A 23,443-nucleotide genomic window follows, 5' to 3' on the forward strand; every position below is an offset into this window, starting at 1 on the left:
ATTTTTTTTTCTACGCTGAGTTTCGTATCTCTCAATTCTGATATAGGCCTAAACGCTGGAAAGTTAACCCGAGTCCCATTGTAACGTTTTCGTACGTTGGAGCAAATTTTCAGTTGTGGACAGTCACACAAACTAATTACTAATTTTTAATTACTATACTATTTAGACTGCTACTTATATAACACTTTCTTTTGTTCAAATCTAATCTGCAAGGCAAGGAATTAAGGTAGACAAGCTTTTTCTAATTTTTCCGGATATGGTTTTGTATTTGAACTTTAATTTAAATGTTTTAATATCATTGCTTCGTCCGTATTTCACTCGTGTATTATCTGTCTAGTTTCTCTTGTAGATGCCTGTTTTCTCAATGAGACGAGCTCTCAATGAGACGAGTTCTGTGCCATGTTTTTGGCGGCGTCACGTTCTGGTCTCGCTTGTTCCTTGCGCACGCTCGCCAGCGGCCAGACCATGCTCCCGCTCTCATCTTGCTTTTAACCCCCGTTGTTGTTCCCGTTCTCTCGCAGCGGCGGTGCGTCGACGTTTAGCCAAACATGACGACGTTCACGCGATTCAACTTATTTCGCTCTTCGTGCTTGCTTCGAAAAATACTATTGCATGCCCTCTGAGCACCCAGTGTATGTGTAGTAGAACGGCTAACCTCATCTTGAGAACGACATATCAGCGCTAAGTGATGGAGAGAACTCCCTCACAAACACGCGCAAACACGCCCGGCGCTGAACTAGGCGCTACATGTGTGTGTACGAGAGAGAGTGAGGGAGAGAATGCATGACGTCATAATCGAACACTTGCGCACGATCGGTTTGGCGTGCATGGCGCAGATATTCGTTAGGACGCGGAAGCTACCCGGACGACGACCACGGCGACCGACGGAAGAAAAGCTCTGTCAATACTTTCCATTAGCAAGTACACGTACCACGCAAAGAAAGAGCGAGAGGGAACGAGCGGTAACATGCACTTTAAAGGGAATACCGAATATCGCGCTGCCTGTTCATTTTATCTCACTATTCGTAATTTGTACGGGAAATCGTCCGCAGAAAGGCTTCTAACTGTAGTTGCTTCGTGCAAGCCGGTGTCATCCGCGCAATGCAGCACTAACGAGCGGCACATGAGCAGCACGTTGAACAGTTTCGTCCTTGAACGGGAACAGGCAGAAAGGCACCTAAGGGTCAAGCGACAATGCCTGAAGTCGGGCCTTCTTGTTTTGTGACTTCATGTTGAACCATTTCTCTCGCTTGCATGTTTGATCTTTCTTCATTCGTGCTGTCTGCAACTTTTTTTCCCAATTAACATTATCAGTATGGTACAGTACAGTATCTGGTGTCCTCCACTGCCGCGTCTCTCATAACCACAGTGATGCTTTGGGACGTCTCTGTTAATGCCTATCATTCTATGCCTAATTCCAGACACCTTGCAGTAATCTTTAGGTAGGTTCCTGTCCCGCCTCGTTTTCGACCGCGTCATTAAAAAGAAATGCGTTGGCGACGGTGGGATTGAACATTTTACTTTCAGCACAGCAGCCCGATGCTCTAACCATTAGGCCACAACTTTTTTTTCATGTTCACTACCGGATTTCTACAACGCACAAATTGAAAAACGTATAGAAGAGTGCATACAGTGGAATCAACATAATAGACATCACAAGCTGGAAGTGCTTAATGCCAACAGTCACTTGGCGACTGGCATTGTCATTTTGATGTTTATTTAATGTTGCCAAGGGCTGCACCCTGGTCTACTAGGCCAGGCAGCATCTTGTCCAATCGGGGAAATGCTGAGGGTACCATGTCAGCTCGGCAGCATAGCAGCCAACAACATATCTAGTGTCCCAAGTTAGTAGCCAACTTTGGTCCCTGGGCATGTGAAATAGGTTACACACCTAATGCAAACTGACTGAGGTGCCCAAAGAATGCTGATCGGGTTAGAACTTGGGGCCATTTGCACGAGCGTAGCCTACTTTCAGGGAATGACTGTAGCTATAACCTTGTGCCGGCGAAGTGTATAAAGCCTCAGAGGGCTACCGCGTGGCACCTTCGCTGATTTGCCCACGCAAACAGGGATGTCATAAACACCTCAGTGCCAGGGTTACTTCACGCACTTGTGCCACTTGAGTGTTCTCCGCTTTGCAGATTGAGGAGTACTTTGCTCAGCTGCCGAACCACAAGGTGCCGAGGCTGGGCAGCCCGGGGGAGAAGTACCGCGACCGGCAGCTCATCGTGCAGCTGCCAAAACAGGACCTGGCGCTGGCCTACTGCAAGTTCCTGGAGCGTGAGTGCCATCGGGCTTTCGAGGACTTCGTCAACGCTCGCAACGAGATCGCCCTCGACATCGGTTACGTCAGGGAGGCCCTCGACAAGACGCTGGTACGGATCACAACTGGGCGCGACTATATCGTACAGTGTAAATGGGAGGTAACATTTATAAAACTCAACACTTTTAGACTTTTATAACACACTTTGTAACACACTCTCTTTTGTAACACACTCTCCGTACCTCAGCCTATGATAACTTCAATTTTATTTGGTTGAAGAGAAAAAGAAACATTTGAATGACACCTCAGAATACTTCAAAAATCCAATGTTAGTTTCGCAACATTTGACGCCTAAAATCTAAATATTTAAAACTTAAATGGATGCTTTATAGCACCAAAGAATATTTATATCCGCATAATCTTGCACAGTACAAACTAGGAATTGACAAGCTGACCATCTCGCATCTCATGTCATCATATGAAGCGTTCGACATTACTATAATTTTCGTCCTTTGATGGATGCAGCGGCGCATGAATTTCTTAAATTGTTCACCTTTGTTGGTAACTCCGTGCGCAGAGCATTGTTTGGTGTGTCCGGGACGTTGGCCTCTCAAGGTTTAGCCGAATGACTACACACTACATATTCAAGGTTTCTTTCGCCCAAGCGTGCCGTTCGGATTTAGGAGCCGCGATTCGGCGTGTCTCGAAATTGCGACAGGCTAGGTGGGGTTAAATAATGGCAAGATCCGCAGAACTTTTGGATGTTCTGAATGTTTATGCGATTAGCATTTTAGCCTGCTAACTCCATTTTGTTGTCCTGATATCTAACCGCTATCGCATGGCTCCCTTAAAAAATAAATGTCCGACGGTTCGTTTTCAACCGGGTTCCCTCAGGACGTCTTGAGAGCATAACCACGGATACTTTCCTTTTTAGACACAATTATTTAAGCAGAATGGCTCGAGGTACCAATCAAAAAGCAAAGGCGATAATAATAGATCGCCCTGCCTTACAGATAATTACACTAATACACTCTGTCTGTTCTTTTTTAATTATTCGCATTGTACACTCCGAATATGCCATTTTTACTTCATTTAGAATAACGTTTCCAATATTCACATAGTGAAACCACCATGAGAATTTTATGTCCCATTTGTTCAAAATCTTTCGCCAGGGCTAGCTGCAACATTGCAACTCGGCCTCTGAAAGCGTCCTAGCACTCTACTATGCCTCTTGCCACATGTACGTCGGTGCAAATGGTGAGATCCTTGATACGGCACCTTTTATGCCGCCCAATCAGAGCTTTAGTTACGCTCTGTAGCCTGCTGGCTAAAATTTTTATAAAGATATTATAGTCGACATTCGTAAGGCTTACCGGTCGGTGACACCCTAACAACAACAACTCAGCTGGATATTCGGTCTCTTTTGTTACCACAACCTGAGCAGCTCTGTAAGTAATGGGCCAGTTGTTTCGGTTCACACACTTCCTTTATAACACAGTGCAGTGCCCGGCTTAGTACACATTTAACAGCTTGCACCTAGCCTATCCGGAGCTGGAGATATTCCTGAGCCTAGCCCTTCAATCGAACTTTTTTGTTTCACAGAAATTGATCGGCGCTTCAACACTAGCTTTAGTACTCTCTCCTGTACTTGACATCAGTAGTAAAAAAAAAAAAATCACCTCAAAGGCTTCCCCTCCCAGCCGCTACTGTTCCACTAAGTCTGGATACCGTTCGACGAAAGCACGCTTTGTCAAATCAGAATCGGTTGTCTCTCCATTTCAGTATAGTACTTTACGCACTTAGTTTTTTGGTATCATAACTTTTTTCATCCCCCAGTAGCCGTTTAGTGTGTCTCTCAACCAACCATAATCGCTGAATCCGTGCTGAAATGACAGCCTATTTGTACTCATTTTCATTGTTGTTTCAAGTTTTCTTTTCGCAGCCTTAATCTGGTTTCTAAAGAAACCATGCTGCGCATTTTCCAAGTTCATAAAAAAGCTCCAGCTGACACCGTAGCTATTTGGCGTTCTGTTTTTCCTTATACCTAAGGACGCTTGCTCTTTCACTATCTTTCATTTCACTGTACAGCTGTAGCATAGCGTGTATAGATGCTGTTGTTCGTTGGATTCCTGGGGTACATCCTGCCTGCAATATCCAACACCTGCAAGACTAACCTGCGTACGATTCAGAGCATTCAAGCCCAATCCCTTAAGATATGTCTTGGCTTACCACGCAGTGCATCAACGGCTGAAACTCTTGCCATTGCGCAGGATTACCCAAGCATGACGCACATTACTGTTGAGATAATGTATAAGCATCTCAGACATAATGCTGGGACCCCTTCCCACCACCTGTCGAGCCTCACTGCTGAAAGGCCCTGCTCGACATTTAGCGCTACTGTCAGTGCACATCGTGCGTCGTTTACTTCAGGGTTCGCAGCTGCGGCCAAGCCAGTGTTTCCTCCGCGGTGTTTAAGCCGTCCGCAAGTACATATAATGATTCCAGGACTACAGAAGCAGACAGAGCTACCGGCCCCTGCTCTAAAACAACTGAGCTTACTTCTTTTGCATGAAAAGTACAGCAACCACGTGCACATCTATACAGATGGATCAACCTCGTCGTCCAGTTCTGGTGGTGCGGTGGTTACACCAGCGCGAGGAATAACACTGCGGTTCAAGACATCGCATGTCATGACCTCAACGGCGGCAGAGCTAACGGCTCTGCGTCGTGCACTGGAATCCATTGATACTGAAAGACCTAGAAAATGGGCTCTGTTCTCTGACTCAAAACCGGCATTACAATGCACGCATTCAGTTCTCCGGCGCGGATGTCACGAACAGCTGACATACGAAATCGTGAAACTTCACCATCACGTCCAACAAAAAGGTCACGAGGTTGTTTTTCAATGGGCACCTGGTCATTGTAGACTCAGTGGCAATGATTCTGCCGATAACGCTGCTCGCACCGCACATCAAGAAGAGCACAGCGTTCCAATTCCGCTTTCGTGGACAGACGCCGCAAGGCAGCTTCGACACCTGGCACGCAGTCTCTCGCTGACCGAGTGGAACTCGCCAAACTTAGGACTTGCACGACTGCATCGATTAAAACCCTCACTGCAACTCCGACCGCCGCTCATACTTCCTCGACGTGAAGCTACGATTCTCTGTCGCCTTTGGTTAGGAGTTGCCTTTACAAAGCATGCTCTACATTAATTGGAGTGACCGATAGTGCAGCGTGTGAGGTCTGGGGCACCGAAGAAAATATCGACCACCAGCTGTGTCTACGATATGCCCCAGAAAGACAAGAACTTGCTAACATTCTCCAAAAACTGGACAATCGGCCGCTTTCTGTGCAGGTACGGCTGGAACACCGTCCCCTTCGCTCGGCCCACAAAGCGGTGAAAGCGCTTTTGTGCTTCTTGAGGGCGACGGGCTTGTGTGAACGTCTGTGACTATTAATGTAATTTTTATGAGACCACACGCATCAGCGAGCTAACCATGAACTTCCTTCTTTCCTTCCCTCCTTTCTATCTCCCTGTCATCTTTGTTTTCCCCTTTCTCCTTTCCCCGGTGTAGGGTAACCAACCGGACGTTATTCTGGTTAACCTCCCTGCCTTCTGCTTTTCTCTTTCTTCCTTCCTTCTTTTTACTCTTGCTTTTAAAATTTTCCCACCTGTAAATATAGGTTCTCTGCGCAAGTGTCAAAAGAAACTTTCTTTACGTTTCTCACAAGTTTCAATTTGTTACGGATTAACGTCATCTGGGAGTTTACAGTGTTAAGTCTCCCCAAATTTTGTCTGTTTCAATTTGGATCCTAGGGTAAATGTAACTTGGCTATTGTCTGAGACTGATACAGGTATGACTTTGCCATTTTGTTGCGCAGAGGAACAAGATCCAGTGATACATATGCATGACTGCCACCCTGAAAGTGCATAAAATTGATTTTGTGTCCCATTAGCAAGTTGCCAACATCATCTAGACTTTATACACTGACAAGTCTATTAGAACGCTGCTAATTCTCATCTTTCAGGGACATTTTTTTTTTTTGCGTGGTCTTCAGATACCTACATACACAACTGAAATCGCTAGCAGTATGGTGTATTGAATTTAGCTACTGGTCGATTTTTTTGAAAAAGGGCTTTGCAGTCGCATTCTTTGTTTTGAGCGTTAAGACATATGAACCGCAGTTTCACACCAGCAAAGTGAAAAAAAAAACTACAACTCACTACTCGACCTCTATGGAAAGCAGTAACTTGCTCTTAAATTATTTTAAGATTCATTGTAGAAACAGTGCACAATCACCTGTAGTATCCGCAACATGGCATACGCATACATTGCACTGACATCTGAGAGGCTGCTCCACCTGTTCCTGGCCTTGTACCTTCCTTTTTTGGATTTCTACTTTCTATAAACAGCTGACTAGCCTGGCACTAATGCCATCACGTTTACTACAGGGCTCTTTGCATTCATCACACAACGTGCACTGCTCATTAAGGAATATGGACTGATTGCACTCAAGTGTAGGACCCTCGACGTATTGCCTGTTTCCGAGAGGGAATGCTGCTCAACGCGACCACGCCCATAGAGCCTTGCTAACTCTTATGCAGGAAACTGATTTGGCCTCCCGTTTACAGACATTTTTTTCCGCGTTCCTACTGTCTTTTGTCTGTGTCTCTGTCATTTGTTTATTTCGTATTTTCTTTCCTATTTCATTGTTTCCTACCTTCTCTTCTCTTCTTTTCGTTCCCTCCTCCCGAAAGAGTAGGCAGGCGTTGTGCCCCTCTCGGTGGCAATTGTCAGCTTGCTTTCTCCATGTTGCTTTTGTGTGCTTGCATGTTTCCACATATAATAATAATAATAATAATAATAATAATAATAATAATAATAATAATAATAATAATAATAATAATAATAATAATAATAATAATAATAATTTAACGCCGCGTTACAGCCGGTATGGAAGGACCACATGATGCTTACCCCGGCAGCCTGAGCAAAGTTTTGATCTTCGCGCGCACCACGCGACTCCAACTTGCCAACCCAACGCCGCCGTCTTGTTCACGCTGATTCATAGAAATTCTGGACACCAAACAAAAAAGAGGGGAGGGGGAAACCTGATTGGAGATGCTACGACGTAATCAGGCCCTCGCTATTACGAGGGATCATGCCCAGCCTATTTGCGGCTAGGAATTACGGTCGGCTTACGCCGTAAAAAGGAAACGTTAACTCAGGAGCTCCTATCTACATACACGGAAACGGAGAGAAACCAAGCCACTTTACTGCTCCGCATTCGCACGGGCTCTGCTCGTACCCCTGCGTGGATGTATAAGACTGGCGTGCCGTTGTCTCCATTATGTTCAACGTGTGGTTTGTGCGGTGACATAGAACATTACCTTATGTGCTGTACTCTGTATAACGCGGAAAGGAGTGTGTTATTCGGGTCCCTCAAGAAGACAGGAATTTCCCACAGTTCTCTTCAGGACATTGTTCTCCCGCGCGGAAACCAGTTAGATAGGAAGGAGGTTTTCTCGCCTTCTTTTAGGTTACCTGTAGGACACGGATTTGGCCTCCACTAGGTGTCCTTAGGAGTGACTATGTGTAGTTGTGAGGTCTGTGTCTGATTTATATGATTTATGTATTTTAAGTGTCGCTATGGTGGAGCAATTGCCGGCAGCAACTGCAAGGCTAATCCCACCAGTAGCCTACAACCACTCAACTCAACTGAAGATCGTTTTTCTCGGGAACCATATTAGCAACCGAATTTGATGAATGTTGTATTACAAGAGAAGGTTATAACGTAGTGGCCGTAGAAGCGACTTATTCTTTAATTAGGCCGTCAATTAAAAAGAAATTATTGTTGAAAATCGCTATGTTGAAGCAAAAGCTCAAGCATTAAATTTACAACTCTGTAATTCGGAAATAAAAAAAGGCACCGCAATTCTGTAAATGGCATTTAATAATACATTTAAAGTTGAAGTAATTGATGTATTACACATCGCGCTAGAATATTCTACTAATTTGTGATTAAGACTGTTGCAAAACGCTCGTAAACATCGCATCAATTTCACCTGAACCATATCAATGTAAAATTTGTCCACTTGAGGTGCTCTAATTAATGTAGTTTGCATATCTGCGATAGCTGCTTCTTGATGCAAAGTTACAGATTTGTAAACTTCGTAGGTATGTTTTTTTCAAAGTTGCCAATTTTGGACAATTCTTCTAAAGTATTCCAGGTTTTAACTAATATTTCTGCTTGCAAGAGTCATGAATATTTAACCTTTTCTCTCGAATGCAACAAATGTAATTCAAATCGGTCGGTCGGTTGCCTCATAAAAACGCTTCTGCCTTTTGCGTGTATTGAACAGAGAAATCGAAGCTGACCCTGAGTTATAACTTGTTCTGCGTTCGAATCGCAATGGTGGTGGTTGTCCACAAGTTTTCTGTTTCGCCCGATAGTGTTCGCGAAGCTTTGGGATGACGGGGTGGCCTAATGTCGTGATTATAACGTCGATGACGACAAGGGTCGTCGTCAGCATAACGGAATGGACCGACGAACAGTGAAGGCCAAGTTTACATACCTTAACTTCTGTCGATGTAATATTTTATACTGTGGGGAAAATGGAACTTTAGACATTTTTTTATCATGAGCGTCAACTGTAGCAAACGCTAGCGCCAGAGCAAATGGTGTAGCCAGGATTCTTGGTGGGGGGGGGGGGGAAGGTGGGGAAGGGGGGCATGCTCTTTATGAGAGGGGGTTGGGGGGTGTGCGGGCCAGCTGAGTGTTGTCGACGTCGTTTTCTGGCCAGTTATACCTGCTCACAGAAATTTCTGGGAAGAGGTGCTCAGGGGGGGGGGGGGGGGGGGAGGGGGAGGGCCCATTGTGGCTCCCCGCCTTCATCTCCTGGCTACGCCCCGGCGCCAGAGTGTCTTCTGGTAATTTTTCTATTGTAAAGTTTTTGGGGATAGGTTACTGGGAAAGCGAGACTGCAAATACTGGCCGTACCACGGTGATGTGCGTACGAGGTTATGTACGTGCTTTAAACAACGGAAAAAGCAACGCGGATGGAAGGGCGGGGCCCCAAAGCAAACGTTCTGAAATAGGACAAGCTGTGCCTTCTTGCCATCCTATGCAAGTTTGCCAAATTGTGTTTGCGTTGCTCCGCACCACGTGAGCGCAGCATTCGTTGCTGGGTGGCCGTCAACCTTCGGAGATATCTCATGCGTTTTGGAGGCGGTCTTCGTAAGCAAGCAAAACCGCGAACGAGCGGCCGACGCCTATAATGACACTGCGTGGGCGACATTTTACGCGGGCGTTGAACCACGTTGTAGCCAGTGCGCATACGGTGTGTTCGAAGTACCAATCGTAAAATTCTTTTCGCCGCGTTTCCTGTATAGGCTCAGGCTTCGTATGACGTGCACCACATGTACAAGTATGCTAGGTGATTGGAAACACCGCTGATGTACGGCTATGTTGAATCGAGCAGCGCAAACAGAAGACGAGTAAATACGAGACAAGAAGAACCGGTGTGAGCATATACTGTAGGAGCCTTTACTTCCACGCGCCCTTGCATTACACGAATTTCGCAATAGAAAAGTGTCGCGATTTTTAGGGACACGCGATATTTATGCAAGAAATTATCTGGAAGTTTCTGCCGAAACGTGAAGCGTCGATTGCAGCGTGAAATTATTAGACATCCATGCGAAGTAAGGATAGTAGTTTTATCAGCCGTATAAGCTTTCGCTTTCTACCTAAATTAACATGCGTGGTGCCACGCGCGCACAGGCAAACATGAACACATCTCCCTCAATGACAGGACGCATTCGCTGTCAAAACGTTGGAGTGAGGAGGCGCGGCAGCAGCGGCGAGCGAATTGAACTTCGTGTTGCCTTGCGCTCCAAGGCGAACTAAGTGGTGAGAACTCAGCGCACACGATAGCGCTCGGTGCACCGAGACTCTGTACCCATCGCGGATCGCTTTCAAGCGAGGGGGCTCGCGACCGTATACTCAGCCTCGCCATACGCAGCCACCGATCAGATAAAGCTAGCGCACCTACCTCACGTGCGCTGGCCAGCCACCGCATCACACAGCGCAAGCGAAGCTAAAAAAAAGCACAAAAGAAAAGCAAATAACCAAGGTACATGTAGCGACAAAAAGCCACGAAAGAACCACGCGTTCAACTTTGAAATGCGAAGCATTTATTGGCGAACATTTGCCACTTACAATATCTATCTAACAAGCCGCCTATGTCTTGGAACTCTCATGCTCGTTTCATCAACTTGGTATACATCAAAATTGCGATAGTATGACAAGCGTGTATGACGAACATAAATGATGGGTCATGACATGAATATGATGACATGCGGGTCATGTAGGTCATGAAACAGCTGCCTACGTTCTGGTATGTAGCAAAATAGGCATAGCATGAGAAAAGTGTATGGCGAAAATAAATGATACGTCATGACTGTCATGACACGCGTGTCATGTGCGTCATCAAAGAGCCGATTGCGTCTTGATACGCTCATTGTCGTTTCATTAACTTAGTAGGCTACTACCACACTGCTTCGCATAACATCGATTCCCACAGGGCACGAGATGTGCAAGCTTTTTTGTGAATTACCACCCTCATTTCGGAAGTCATTGCTTCGTCTCGCCGCATGCGTATTCATCTTCTGCTTGCGCTATTCTGTTCAGTGTAGACTGCCAACATGCAATTCTTAAGTTTTGTGATATAGTAGGCATATTCAGCGTGAGCGATAAACACCAACGTGTACCCACATTACTTGAGAAAAACATTAAAAAGTATGCAAATGAGACGAAGCTGGACAGAACTAAGGTAATGTTTGCCGTCGCTTGGAGATACTCAGATTAAATTCAGTTCATTCCGTCGATCTAGATAACTAGTCTTAATTAATTAATCAACTTCTCCAATATTACAACTAGATGAAAAGTGTAAATGAGAAAATTGTAGAGCGACATGAAACGCTCCCGATACAGCTTTCTGTTGCTCAGCGCCTGCTCCATAAAAGTGTTTTTCCGAGCGTGAAAGAAGCCCGCAAATGCGCGCAAGATTGACGCGTGGCTGGCCGCTCGAAGCACTTTGCGTGTATTCGCGGGCTTCTTTCACGCTCGAAAAATCACTTTTATGTAGGTAGTATCGAGCAACAGAAAGCTGTATCGGGAGCGTTTCATGTTGCTCTACAATTTTCTCATTAACATTTTTCATCTGGTTGCAATATTGGAGAACTTGACTATTAAATTTAGACTAATTATTTTATTAGGCGGAATGAACAAAGTAATCTGAGTATCTCCCAGTGACGGCAAAAACATTACCTCGATTCTGTCCAGCTACGTGGCATTTCCATATTTTTAATGTTTGGCTCAAGTTACGAGGAACACCCTCTTTATTGCTTCGGAGATGTCACTACGTCATCCGAGATGAACACGTCGTGCTGACCGGTGTTATTCGGACCGAATGATTAAAGCCTTGACCAGCCAATCTGCAAGCCGTCACTTAGTTTGCCTATTCCCCCCCCCCCCCATCGCCCTCTCTCCTCCCTTGCATTTCAGTGCTCCTAACTCAATAGCAGGATTTGCGCGCTCTGTGTTTGTTCCTGTACCGTGAATAGTTGCTGGTTTACTTACTTCGTTTGTTGCGCGCACGTTGCATCACAACAGGACTTGACTGCGAAATGTTGCTGCTCTTAGCTATCTGCGCGTCAACTGCCTTTTAATCGGTGTCAAATGCGGCAATGCGCACAAGCTAAAACTGCACCGAACTCCAAATAACATTAAGCGACCGGTACTCCACGGAGGAAAAGCAGTGGAATATGTATACACCTTCTTACTGAGCGACATTAAAGCGATGGCGCAACGTTTCGCGAGCTAATGGTTCTTGTTACTTAGCGAATTCTCGCTCACACATTCAGAGTAGCTTCGCGTGTTGCAGCCAACGTCGGGCGAAGGCGTGAGACGACTAAGCTGAGGCCCGTGGCATTCTACGACGCTCCGCCAATCGCTATGCGGATACGGCGCGGCACTCGTAGACCGTCGTTGCTCAGGATACGACGGTGTTTAGACCTTTTCGCTAGAGAATACGGCTTTCGTAAGTTAAGTAAATACGCAAGAGATTTAGCGTATAAAATAATAATAATAAAGAAGAAGGAGAAGGCAGCGTTGCCTGAAAGCGTCTTACGAAAGCAGAGCGTGAAAGTACAGCGCGCGGTGAACATCGCTTTGATGGGCAGGCTTTGCGTCGAAATATGACCTCCACTGCGGCCGGATTATGAACATTGATGTTATGCAGAGAAAGTGTATCCCATCTTCGAACCCCTTCCTCCTTCCCCTCCCCTTTGACATCGTGGAACTGTTACAGTTTATCTGAATTACGTTGGCATTCACCCTGGAAATCTTTCTTACGTCATCCTTAACGCTTCCCTCTTATTAGCGGGAAGCGTGCGGCTAAGTGTCGCGACTTCCTGACGCAAGTGCACAGGAAAAAAATCCTTTAGGGACTTTGTTACACAACACACGCACTGAGTCCGAATGACAGCGGCTGGCTTTCAAGTCCAAAGCCAAGAGTTCATCGTGAGGCAACTAAATCGTCGGCCATAGTGCCGACTTACGCAACTTGTCGCCTGCTGCAGCGTTCGAAGAGTCAGTTTGCTCCACAGTGGCGCATCGCTAGCCGGAGCGCCGAGAGAGCACGACGTAACGATGTACACTTAGCCTGTTGAGACGCCGTTCGCAAGACGCGATTTTTCGTATGAACCGAGTAACCGAATTGGATTGATTGCCAACGTAAGTGAATATGTCAAACGCGTTTAGTGCACCCGCTTCGCCGGGTGCATGATAAACAAATGTTAGAGACTTTCGGAACTCGACGGGATCTTATTAGCGATTACGATTTTAGCTTCATTGTTAAACGCCTTTTTTAACTTTATACTTCACCGCACTATATATGATCTAAATATTAATGCACATGTATAGGTGCAATAGAATATAGGTAACCGGAAATCGCTTAAACGGTATTGCGGCCTGAACGGATCAACAACCTTTTGGTTGGATGGTGTAGGGCACAAAAATGCACGCACAAAGAAAGTTCGTTATACAGAACGAACCCTATTCTTTTGTCTATCTCCAGGTAAAAGGAGCTAAAAATGTTACATGTAATTCTACTGAACAGCCAATCTCAGTGGCTTTGTGACAGGCACCACCGCTTGCGCCTTTGCGGATTTTCTCGCCGGTTCTCTATGTACGATATCGCCAAGGTGGCTTTCCCTTGCTTTTGTTGGTGCCATGGGTAGCGTGGCTCTGCCGTAGTCGTGGCTTGCTAGGGTTCTTTCACAGATCACTGGGAATGTCAGCGATATGTGTTTGCTTAGCGTCTCCGGTGGCTGCACACAGACGCCCGCACAATGCATTGACGCTAGAGACGAAGATCGAAATTAACGATGACTTTGCTTCACTGAAACCGGCTATTTCTTGACTAAATGACTTTTCTTATAGTTATATTTTGTGCTGCTATAGCTGCAGTCAGCGGCTTTGTGCAAGTACAAACATTCTAATCACATCTGCTACATCCATTATCTGCTGTTTACGATAGAGTATACGCCCTTTTCAAAATAGAGTCTTCTGTATAATCCTTGAGTTCAATCTCTCAATCTCTTGGCAAGTGAAACTGCTGATAGACGGAACTTAGTTACCTGATCTCTTGGGGTTGTATTTAAACGAGAGTCCACTGTACATGTACGAGGTCTAACGTGGCAAAGTAACTAATGGGCTACGAGGGATGCTGTTTTGGGGTGCTGCGGGCGATTGTCGATCGCTCAGGGCTCTCTGTCGTGTCACCCAAAGCATGGTGCACGAGCGTATTCTGCAGTGCGCTCCATTGCGAATGCAGCCGCCACGGCCGGTGAACTAAACCCGCGATCTCGTGCTTTTAGCATAGCCACCAAAGCACCGCGTCGAATCTGATAGGTATTCCGACAGGCGATTTCATAATAATCAAATGAGATCTTTTTTTTAAATACCCTGCTTTCAGAAAATAAAGTACCAAATAAGGAAAAGGAAGCACCCCTCTATAGTACTACAGCATTCAAAGAAATGTTCGTTGAACGGTCCAGAACTACTGCTTCGCGAAACCGGCTTTCAAAAACAGGCGCCAGTGCGCTTGTGTTTCCTGCCGCCAGAGCGCGACACCTTCTGCAGCTGTCCGCGGCAAGTCGGTGGCGCCGTCTGGCGAAGTATCAGCAAAGCAAGCTTGCATTTCTTTCTTTCTTTTTATCTTGTCTTTCGTTCTCTTTCTATTTTCATCCTTGCGCTCCAACGTTCTGTGTTCTCTCCCGCTCTCTTCCTGTGCTGCGGCCCGTCTTCGCTTCCCTCTATCGCAGAGAGGCTTCACAGCAAGGTTTAACAATATTATCTGACAAATTTGCATCTTTCCCCGAGGTGTATGCGATGTCCCAAATGAGAGAAAGAAGTTAGGAACATTATGTTGATATTTTGATCAGCGAAAGGAATAAAGAGGCAATCTTTGGATAGTGCATTGTTTTGCTTTGTCGTCTGATAGCCATGGATAACCACGACGGTGTGACAGCCACTAATTCTTAGGTGCCTAATAACTGTCTACTGATTCTATTGGATGAAAAACTTCGACGCGATCGCTGTAATTGTGGTATTGAGCAACTAGCGTCAAGACATGTTCGAATACCAGAAATCACGAGAATAGCTGGTGTTTCGAGATGAACACCCCACGGTGCGCTGCAAAATACACAAGTGCTACTCGTGTTATCTCTACGAAAGGACTTCCTCTTGCGCTGCGCAGAAAAAATTGCATGAAATGCTAATGTAGGCCTGTAACCAATATGACAGAGCAACCAGTATGATTACCTACGTCCCGATTGATCAACATTAGAAAACAAATTTTGTGTTGCCAGACATCGTATTTGGGCTAAAGGAGACAAAACACTGCAGCAGACATAACGCACGCACAAGCACACAAACAGACACGCACACACACAGACACACGCGCACGCACTTCTATCGCCTTTCGCGTCAAAAATAACACGTGCCTAAGGAGTCCTTTTAAAATTTGGTGTTGGCTTTCATATTGACCAGTGTTATGCTTCGCCTGCTGCCTGGTGACAGATATCAGGAAAGTAGTGCTTGTCATTATTCGCAAGAAAACATGCCAGAGACAGGTTAGCGAGTGAATAGACCGGCCGGTTATCTTTGTCTTGTGCCAGGAAGAGGAGGAGGAGGAGGAGGAGGAGGAGGAGGAGGAGGAGGAGGAGGAGGAGGAAGAAATAAAGAGTGAACGCAGGGGTAGTGTTAACCAGAAATGCGTGTGGTTGGCTACCCTACTCTGGGGGACGGGAAAGAGGGCATAGAAAGATCTGGTCTGTGTTCTTACTTCTGTTATGTGGTGATGTGGAAACGAATCCCGGTCCTCGCGGTGATAATGAACCAACACTTAGCACAATCTTGGCAGAATTAAAGAGTCTGAAACTTGCCGATTCAAAGCGCGACGCTACTCTTACTGAAATTAACGAAAAGCTGTCCAAACTAGACGAAGTTCTCGCGATATCCAAGGCAAACGAAGAAAAGATACTTAAGCTCGAGGAAACAGTACAGCACTTACAGAATGTTGTGGCTGCACAGGGAAAACAACTGATAGATTTTGAGGACCGTAGCCGTAGGAATAACTTAGTAGTCTTCGGAATAAAGGAAGATGCTAGTGAAACCCGGTCCGATCTTGAAAGAAAGCTTCTTCAAGACATTTGCAGGGACAAGCTAGGAGTGAATATTGATTCTCTGGAACGTATACACAGAATTGGCAAAAAACGCTACAATCAACCAAGGCCTGTTATTCTTCGGCTCTACAATTACAACGAAAAAATAGCCGTACTTACAAATGGCCACAAACTGAAAGATTCCGGAGTGTCAATATCTGAAGACTACTCGCAGGCAACTGCAAAAATAAGGAAACTGCTTTGGCAATCCTATAAGAGCGAAAAACGCCCCGGTGATAAAATAAAGCTCGTCTACAACAAACTGCATGTAAATGGTAACATTTATGCGTGGGACGAGCAGAACAACTGCAGGGTATTGCTGCGCAAAGCAGCCCACACGTCCCAAGATTGACGAACAGATACCACCGCACGCGTTGTGGAAAAATCACTTCGACTAATATGTTTGAATGCGCAAAGTTTGTGCAACAAGCAAGACCGGCTCGAACAGTTGTTACTCTCCTATGATCCACACGTGGCGATTATATCTGAAACTTGGCTTCATGCCGACATTCCTGATAGCTGCGCCGTACCGCCTTCATACACATGCTACAGAAAGGACCGCACCACGAGGGGCGGCGGAATTGCCATTCTCGTTAAGGCTGGATTGTCTTCTGTGCTTTTGCCCGATGTTTCCACCTTTCATGAAAGCGTTTCCTGTAGGCTGATGTTCTCAGGTAACCAAATAACTATTGTTGGTATCTATAGGCCTCCTGGGGCGGGACCAGTATATCTACTGGAATTATATGATTACCTAGAAAAGTACTCACATCAGAATATTATAATTGCAGGTGACTTTAATCTTCCCCACATTGATTGGGGCACCATGAAGTTTAGTCCCCCCGATGCGCATAGTTCAGAAGTATTACTTGATATATTGTTAGCGTATAATCTAGTCCAGACTGTACACTCTCCTACACGCGTAACTAGTTCAGCTTCCTCAATTCTAGACCTCATTTTATGTTCCGCAGGCATAAAAAATTGCATTACTGAAGTTTACGAAGGCATTTCTGATCACAAACTGGTTTACTTTAACTGCATGCTCCCTCGCCAACTGGGAACGTCCTCGCCAAAATTACAAACTGTAAAGCATTTTGACGCAGCAGACAACCCACGCATTATGCATTTTCTGCAAGATGCCCTCTTATCGTTTTGTGAGGACGACGTAAATGCGTTGTGGGCGAGGTTTAAATACCTCTGCGATTACTGCATAAGAAACTTTGTACCGGAAAAAGTAAAGAAACTAGGGAGAACAAACCCTTGGTTAACCCGAGAACTGATACAATTAAAACGGAAGATCAAGCGTTGCAGGAAGAAAAAGAATAAAAATGCGTCACTAATTACAGAATTAAACGCCTCCCTCAAGCTCGGACTGCAAAAAGCAAGAGACAGGTATTTTTCGGAGACACTTGGTCGTTTTGCAACGGAAAATCCTCGAAAATTCTGGCAGTACCTCTCGAATAAGGACAATAAAAAGTTAGACCAAGTAACGGTCGATGGGGAAGTTGTCACGGACAAAAAGGAAATGGCAGACAGGTTCAACCTCCATTTCCAAAGCGTATTTTCCAGACCTGATGCAAGGATTGATAACACGTCAGTTAGTGATGGCGCAAGCACCATTACCATCTCTTTGGAAGGTGTTACCGAACTTCTATTGCGATTGGATCAAAAAAAATCAGCCGGTCCTGATAACATTCCCGCAGCATTCTTAAAAAGGTATGCAGAAATTCTGGCCAGATTTCTTGTCGTAATCTTTCAAAAATCTGTAGAGTCAGGCGCTGTACCCCATGACTGGCGTGTTGCTCGTGTTGTACCCGTATTAAAGAAAGGAAATCCATCGGAAATCAATAATTACCGCCCTATATCTCTCACCTCTATTCCTTGCAAACTAATAGAGCATATTATACTCAAATACCTTAACAGCTTTTTAGACGCGAATAAAATAATTAGCAACAGGCAACATGGCTTCCGGCAACGTTTTTCCACTACTACACAACTAATTGATACCGTACATAATCTAACAAAAACTCTCGACAGTGGTGGTCAGGTAGATATAATTTTTATGGATTTCTCCAAGGCGTTTGATAGGGTTCCTCACTCCAAATTAATAACCAAAATGAAAGAAATGGGTATCCCTTCCTGTATCATCGCTTGGGTTATGTCATATTTACAAAATAGAAAACAATATGTGGAAATTGATGGCAACTACTCCCGCTTTTTAGATGTTCACTCTGGTGTTCCTCAGGGCTCAGTCTTGGGGCCTGTTTTATTTAATATATATATTAACGACCTGTTAGGTATTCTGGAACTAAGCACGTCGGCCAGGTTATTCGCCGATGACTGCATTATCTTCAAAAGCATTCATTCTGTATCCGATCAACTTGTCCTAAATTCGAACTTACAGCTCCTTGCAGACTGGTGTAACAAGTGGGATATGACAATTAATTACGATAAAACCGTTTATTTATCTGCTACGAATAAGATCAACAAAATGAAATTTACGTATGGCATTGGGGACAACATAATTAGTCAAGTGGAAGAATACAGATACCTGGGCGTGACTTTAACATCTGATCTTAAATGGTCATCCCATATCTCCAACATCTGCTCCGCTGCAAGGAAAAAGCTAGGTTTCTTAAAATATAAATTAGGCAATTCTTCAAGCGCACTTAGACTTCAAGCTTACAAATCAATTGTTAGACCTACTCTTGAATACGCCAGCATAGTATGGGACCCACACACCACAATCAACATAGATAAACTAGAAAAAATCCAGAGATTAGCAGTAAGGTTTATATATAACCGCTACAAGCGAAGGGACTCTCCGTCCGCCATGTTACATCAGGCAGCCCTTGAGCCATTGGCTGAAAGAAGAAAGGCTGCCCGGCTGCGCTTTTTTCACTCTTTGTATTTTCAAAAACTAGGCATTCAGCCACAGGATTACTTCGAAAGGGACACAACCAGACCCTCACGACACAAACATAGCCATAACATCAAGCCAATATTTGCCCGCACGAATTTCTTCAAACATTCATTTTTCCCTAAAACAATATCCGACTGGAATTCCCTGCCTCTTGACTCGCCTCTCCTTTCTTCAACTTCTTGAGAGCCTGTATATAAGTATCTATGTGTATGGCTAGAAATGATGATTACTTATTAACTGTGCGTAGTGTGCTCTTTTGTCTATGTACCTGTGTTTGGGGCACGCACTCTCACAAATTGTATTTGCTTTGTAACCCTGTTTAGTTTTGTTAATATATTTTTTGTGTAAATCCCCATTGTTGCTGATCCTAAGGCATAGTGCTTACTAACAAATGTATGTACCCTCTCCTGCTTGGACCGATCCGGTCTGCAGTATTTTGTAAATAATATAAAATAAATAAGATAGAGAGAGGGAGGGGAGGGGGAGGAAAGTCGCGGCGAGCTCGCGCACGCACGCGGAGGGCCTTAGCGAGTCAAAGGCGTTCACATAGGCCAGTCGCCCTCAAGAAAGACAAAAGTGCTTTCATAGCATTGTGCGCCGGCGAGTGATGGGGACGGTCTTCAAGTAGCGCCTGCACAGATAACTACAGGTGATAGATGATTAAAGGTTGCGCGTGGCAAATTGGTAAAGCACCGCGTGCTTTAGATAACACAGTTAGAACACATTCGCGAAGACTAACGATTCACAAATTGATCCACCAAATTTCGAGTAATAACGAGCCAATGAGTAATTATCGCAATCGTCTTGGCGTACACTGTGGCGAATGACATGTGCAGAGAATTCATCGCTGCATCCGTACAGTGCACCGCTTTTTGTAAATTGCTTAATACGTTCTATTTCATATCACCTCATCATATCGTCGTTTGATCATTGCACGACTTATTACTGCGATAGCGATTATACGGACACTCCAGGCGCATTTATGCCGTCGGCATCACAGTTGCCGTCAGGTTCCGTAGAAAGTCCAAGGGCGATGAAATCGCCGCGCGCCGTATGCTCTATGTGCGAGTGGAAGCTTGCGAGGGTTAGCTGGCGATCGCGTCTCTATCTCGAGAAAACAACGGAGGAAAGTGGGGAGGATGCGCGCCGTCTTCCATCGCGCACAAGGCTTTGGGGGAAGGGTAGCGAGGGGGGAGAAGGGGGGGGGGGACGTTGTACTCCGGGCGGCCGTGCCTGCCCGGCCAGGCCGCTGTATATTGAAAGCCATCTGGCACGGCTACAGAGTCCGCGCTGCGCTGTGTTCTCGTGGCTTAGTACGCGTTGATGCGAGCGGCAGCACAAAGGTCAATTCGCTGGCTGCTGCTGCTTCGTTTCCTCACGGCAACTGCAGCGTTTTGACAGCGAATTTCTGCGGTTGTCGAGCAACACGTGTTCATGTTTTCTTGTGCGCGCGTGACGCCAGGCTCGTTAATTTAGTTAGCCTGCCAATGTTTGCAAGTTTATACGGCCGATAAAACTACTATCCTTACTTCGTATAGCTGTCCACTAATTTGCTATCGCAATCGGTGCTTCGCCTTTCGTGCGAAAGTGTGGCTTTGTTTATTTTGTAGAGAAGCCGGCGACAGAATAGTCGCCAGTGTTTCCAATTTTGTCCATATAAATCATTTACTCAAACGTAAACCTTATCCAGTGACACAACGTCAAGGTATTTAAGAACAATGAATGAAATGGCCGTTGTTCTGAGCTTATTGAGGGACACGTTTGGTGGAAATGTGCAGGTATGAGTGGGCTAATATTCGACATAAGCACCTTCAGAAGCTTTTATCCAGGTATCCTTACAAAATACTCGGCTCGAAGCTCTTCCTCGACCCCATGGATGGATGGATGGATGGATGGATGGATGTTATGAGCGTCCCCTTCGGAACGGGGTGGTAGGTTGCGCCACCAAGCGCTTGCTATTATACTGCCTAATGTCCTACCTGGGTTAAAAAAGAAAAAGAAAGAACACGAAGAAAAAAACACTTAGAACTCCCATAAGCAAATTTTCGACCCCCTTTTGCGAACTTTGCTTTTGTACGTCTCCGTTTTTTGTCGTTTCCCCTACTTTTCTTCCTCTAATCTTCCAATCGGCTCTTACTAATCTCTATTGCGGACATGTTTACTTTTCCCCTGCTCTCGCTGAACCCAAGGGCTTCAAGGAGGCCTCCACCGAGCTGAGCAAAGCGCCGCCTCTCGGCTGAGGAAGCCAATATGATTTTCAAGGATCGCTGTGGCGCGTCAATGAAACTCAGTTGGAAATTCTGTCGAGAAGAGGCGCTGCAATCCATTTTATCGATATGGGGAATTTACGCTTGCCCTTGTCTATCGCTTCTGGTGTTCGTCTGTTTTGCGCGTTATCGTTTCTAAGGCGTTATGAATCACTATCCCAGGAACAATTTTTTAAGGCACAAGCCTTGTAGGTTCAAGGTGAAGTTTGTGTCAGCAGACCTGACCGCCGGAGTGTCCGTCGAAGCGTCATCATGCCATATAAAGACTGATTAAAGACAGATTAAATAAAGAAAAATTATTGATAGAGGCAGTTAGTGAATGTAGAGGTTAATAATGACTAGTAATGACTGATAATGACTTGTAATGAATACTAATGACTCCGAAATGACCAGTATGTCTAACGACGGCTTGTAATGAACACAATTGATTAGAAATGACTGGAAATGTCTAGTAATGGGTAGTAATGACTAAAGTGATACTAATGACTTGTAATGACTTATAATGACTACGAAATGACCGATGTGTCTCACGACAACTTGTAGCGACTACAATTCATTAGAAATGACTAAAATGCTTAGTAATGACCACTAATGACTAATAATGACTGAAATGACTTGTAATGACTACTAATGACTATTATATGACCAACATGTCTAACGACGGCTTGTAATGACCACAATTGATTACAAATGACTAAAAATGCTTAGCAGCGAGAAGTAATGACTAAAAGAAAGAAGCTGTGAGCTGAAACGTAATGACCAATTTCTAGAGTTTGACGCTTCTGTAAATATTAATCCGCGCCAGTGTAAGTCGCTTTTCAACTGCTTTCTAGACAGAACTATTTTCTTTGCATTGAATAAGCTAAGACAAAGCAATAATGAGCGAAGACAAAGACAGATCGACAAGTGGCAACTTCCAAATGTATACACGCTTTGCCTCCGGTTTCCACTTTTTCCGGAGATTCTCGTGAGCCGTGTATCTAGAAGCTGAAGAGTAGGTTCATTCCGGATAATATGAGGAATGCTTCATTGTGACACTGGCGCGATGCGCTAGCTGCGGCTTTCTGTTTCTGGCTAGAAAAAAATAAAGAAAGAAAATAACAAAAGGAAAGACGTAAGCAGATGTACGTAGAGAGAAAAGAGGAAAAGGAAAGCTTGGGGGTAATCACAGAAGTAATCTGGCTTGCTACCCTAAGCGGGGGATGGGAGTATAGAGATGAAAACGAAATAGGAAAGAAGGGAAGAAGGGAGCGACGTACAGTTCGTAGCGGCAATACTTCACTTAAGCCTGCTGTAATTAAAAAGAAATGTAGCGACGCACCGTATTACCAACGCTGAAGCGCGTCATGTGTGAGGCTTGTATGCAGCCTGGCTCCTGTATCGCGCATCTATCATGATGATGTTTATGTCATGCCATGACATGCATGCCATGTATGTCATGCGTGTCATGGCACCTATCTCATATCATGCCTGTAATTCTTGTCATGTCACGCATGCCATGAATTTCATGTCGTCATTCATGCCATTCATAGATGTCACAGATGTCATGCCTATCCTGATATATATCAAATTCAATATAAAAGAACCACCACGGCATTATGGCGACGTAAGAGGATAGATAGATAGATAGATAGATAGATAGATAGATAGATAGATAGATAGATAGATAGATAGATAGATAGATAGATAGATAGATAGATAGATAGATAGATAGATAGATAGATAGTAATGACCAACTTCTAGAGTTTGACGCTTCTGTAAATATTAATCTGCGCCAGTGTAAGTCGCTTTTCAACTGATAGATAGATAGATAGATAGATAGATAGATAGATAGATAGATAGATAGATAGATAGATAGATAGATAGATAGATAGATAGATCGATCGATAAATAGATAGATAGATAGATAGATAGATAGATAGATAGATAGATAGATAGATAGATAGATAGATAGATAGATAGATAGATAGATAGATAGATAGATAGTAATGACCAACTTCTAGAGTTTGACGCTTCTGTAAATATTAATCTGCGCCAGTGTAAGTCGCTTTTCAACTGATAGATAGATAGATAGATAGATAGATAGATAGATAGATAGATAGATAGATAGATAGATAGATAGATAGATAGATAGATAGATAGATAGATAGATAGATAGATAGTAGGCGAAGAATGCTAATCCCACTAAAAGAGCAGCAGAGCC

At 44.6% G+C, this 23,443-nt stretch overlaps 1 protein-coding gene across 2 annotated transcripts in view; it reads left to right on the plus strand.

Moving 5' to 3' along the window:
- The window catches only part of Lmpt (four and a half LIM domains protein limpet), a 412,264-nt gene that overhangs the window by 238,614 nt on the left and 150,207 nt on the right, over positions 1 to 23,443 (plus strand). For both annotated transcript variants that reach the window (XM_065436843.2, XM_065436842.2), the window contains exon 4: positions 2,142 to 2,375. In XM_065436843.2, the coding sequence (XP_065292915.2) occupies positions 2,142 to 2,375 (234 nt within the window). The remainder of the gene's footprint in view (positions 1 to 2,141; positions 2,376 to 23,443) is intronic.

Source organism: Dermacentor albipictus, chromosome 5, assembly GCF_038994185.2.
Source record: "Dermacentor albipictus isolate Rhodes 1998 colony chromosome 5, USDA_Dalb.pri_finalv2, whole genome shotgun sequence".
NCBI lineage: Eukaryota > Metazoa > Arthropoda > Arachnida > Ixodida > Ixodidae > Dermacentor > Dermacentor albipictus.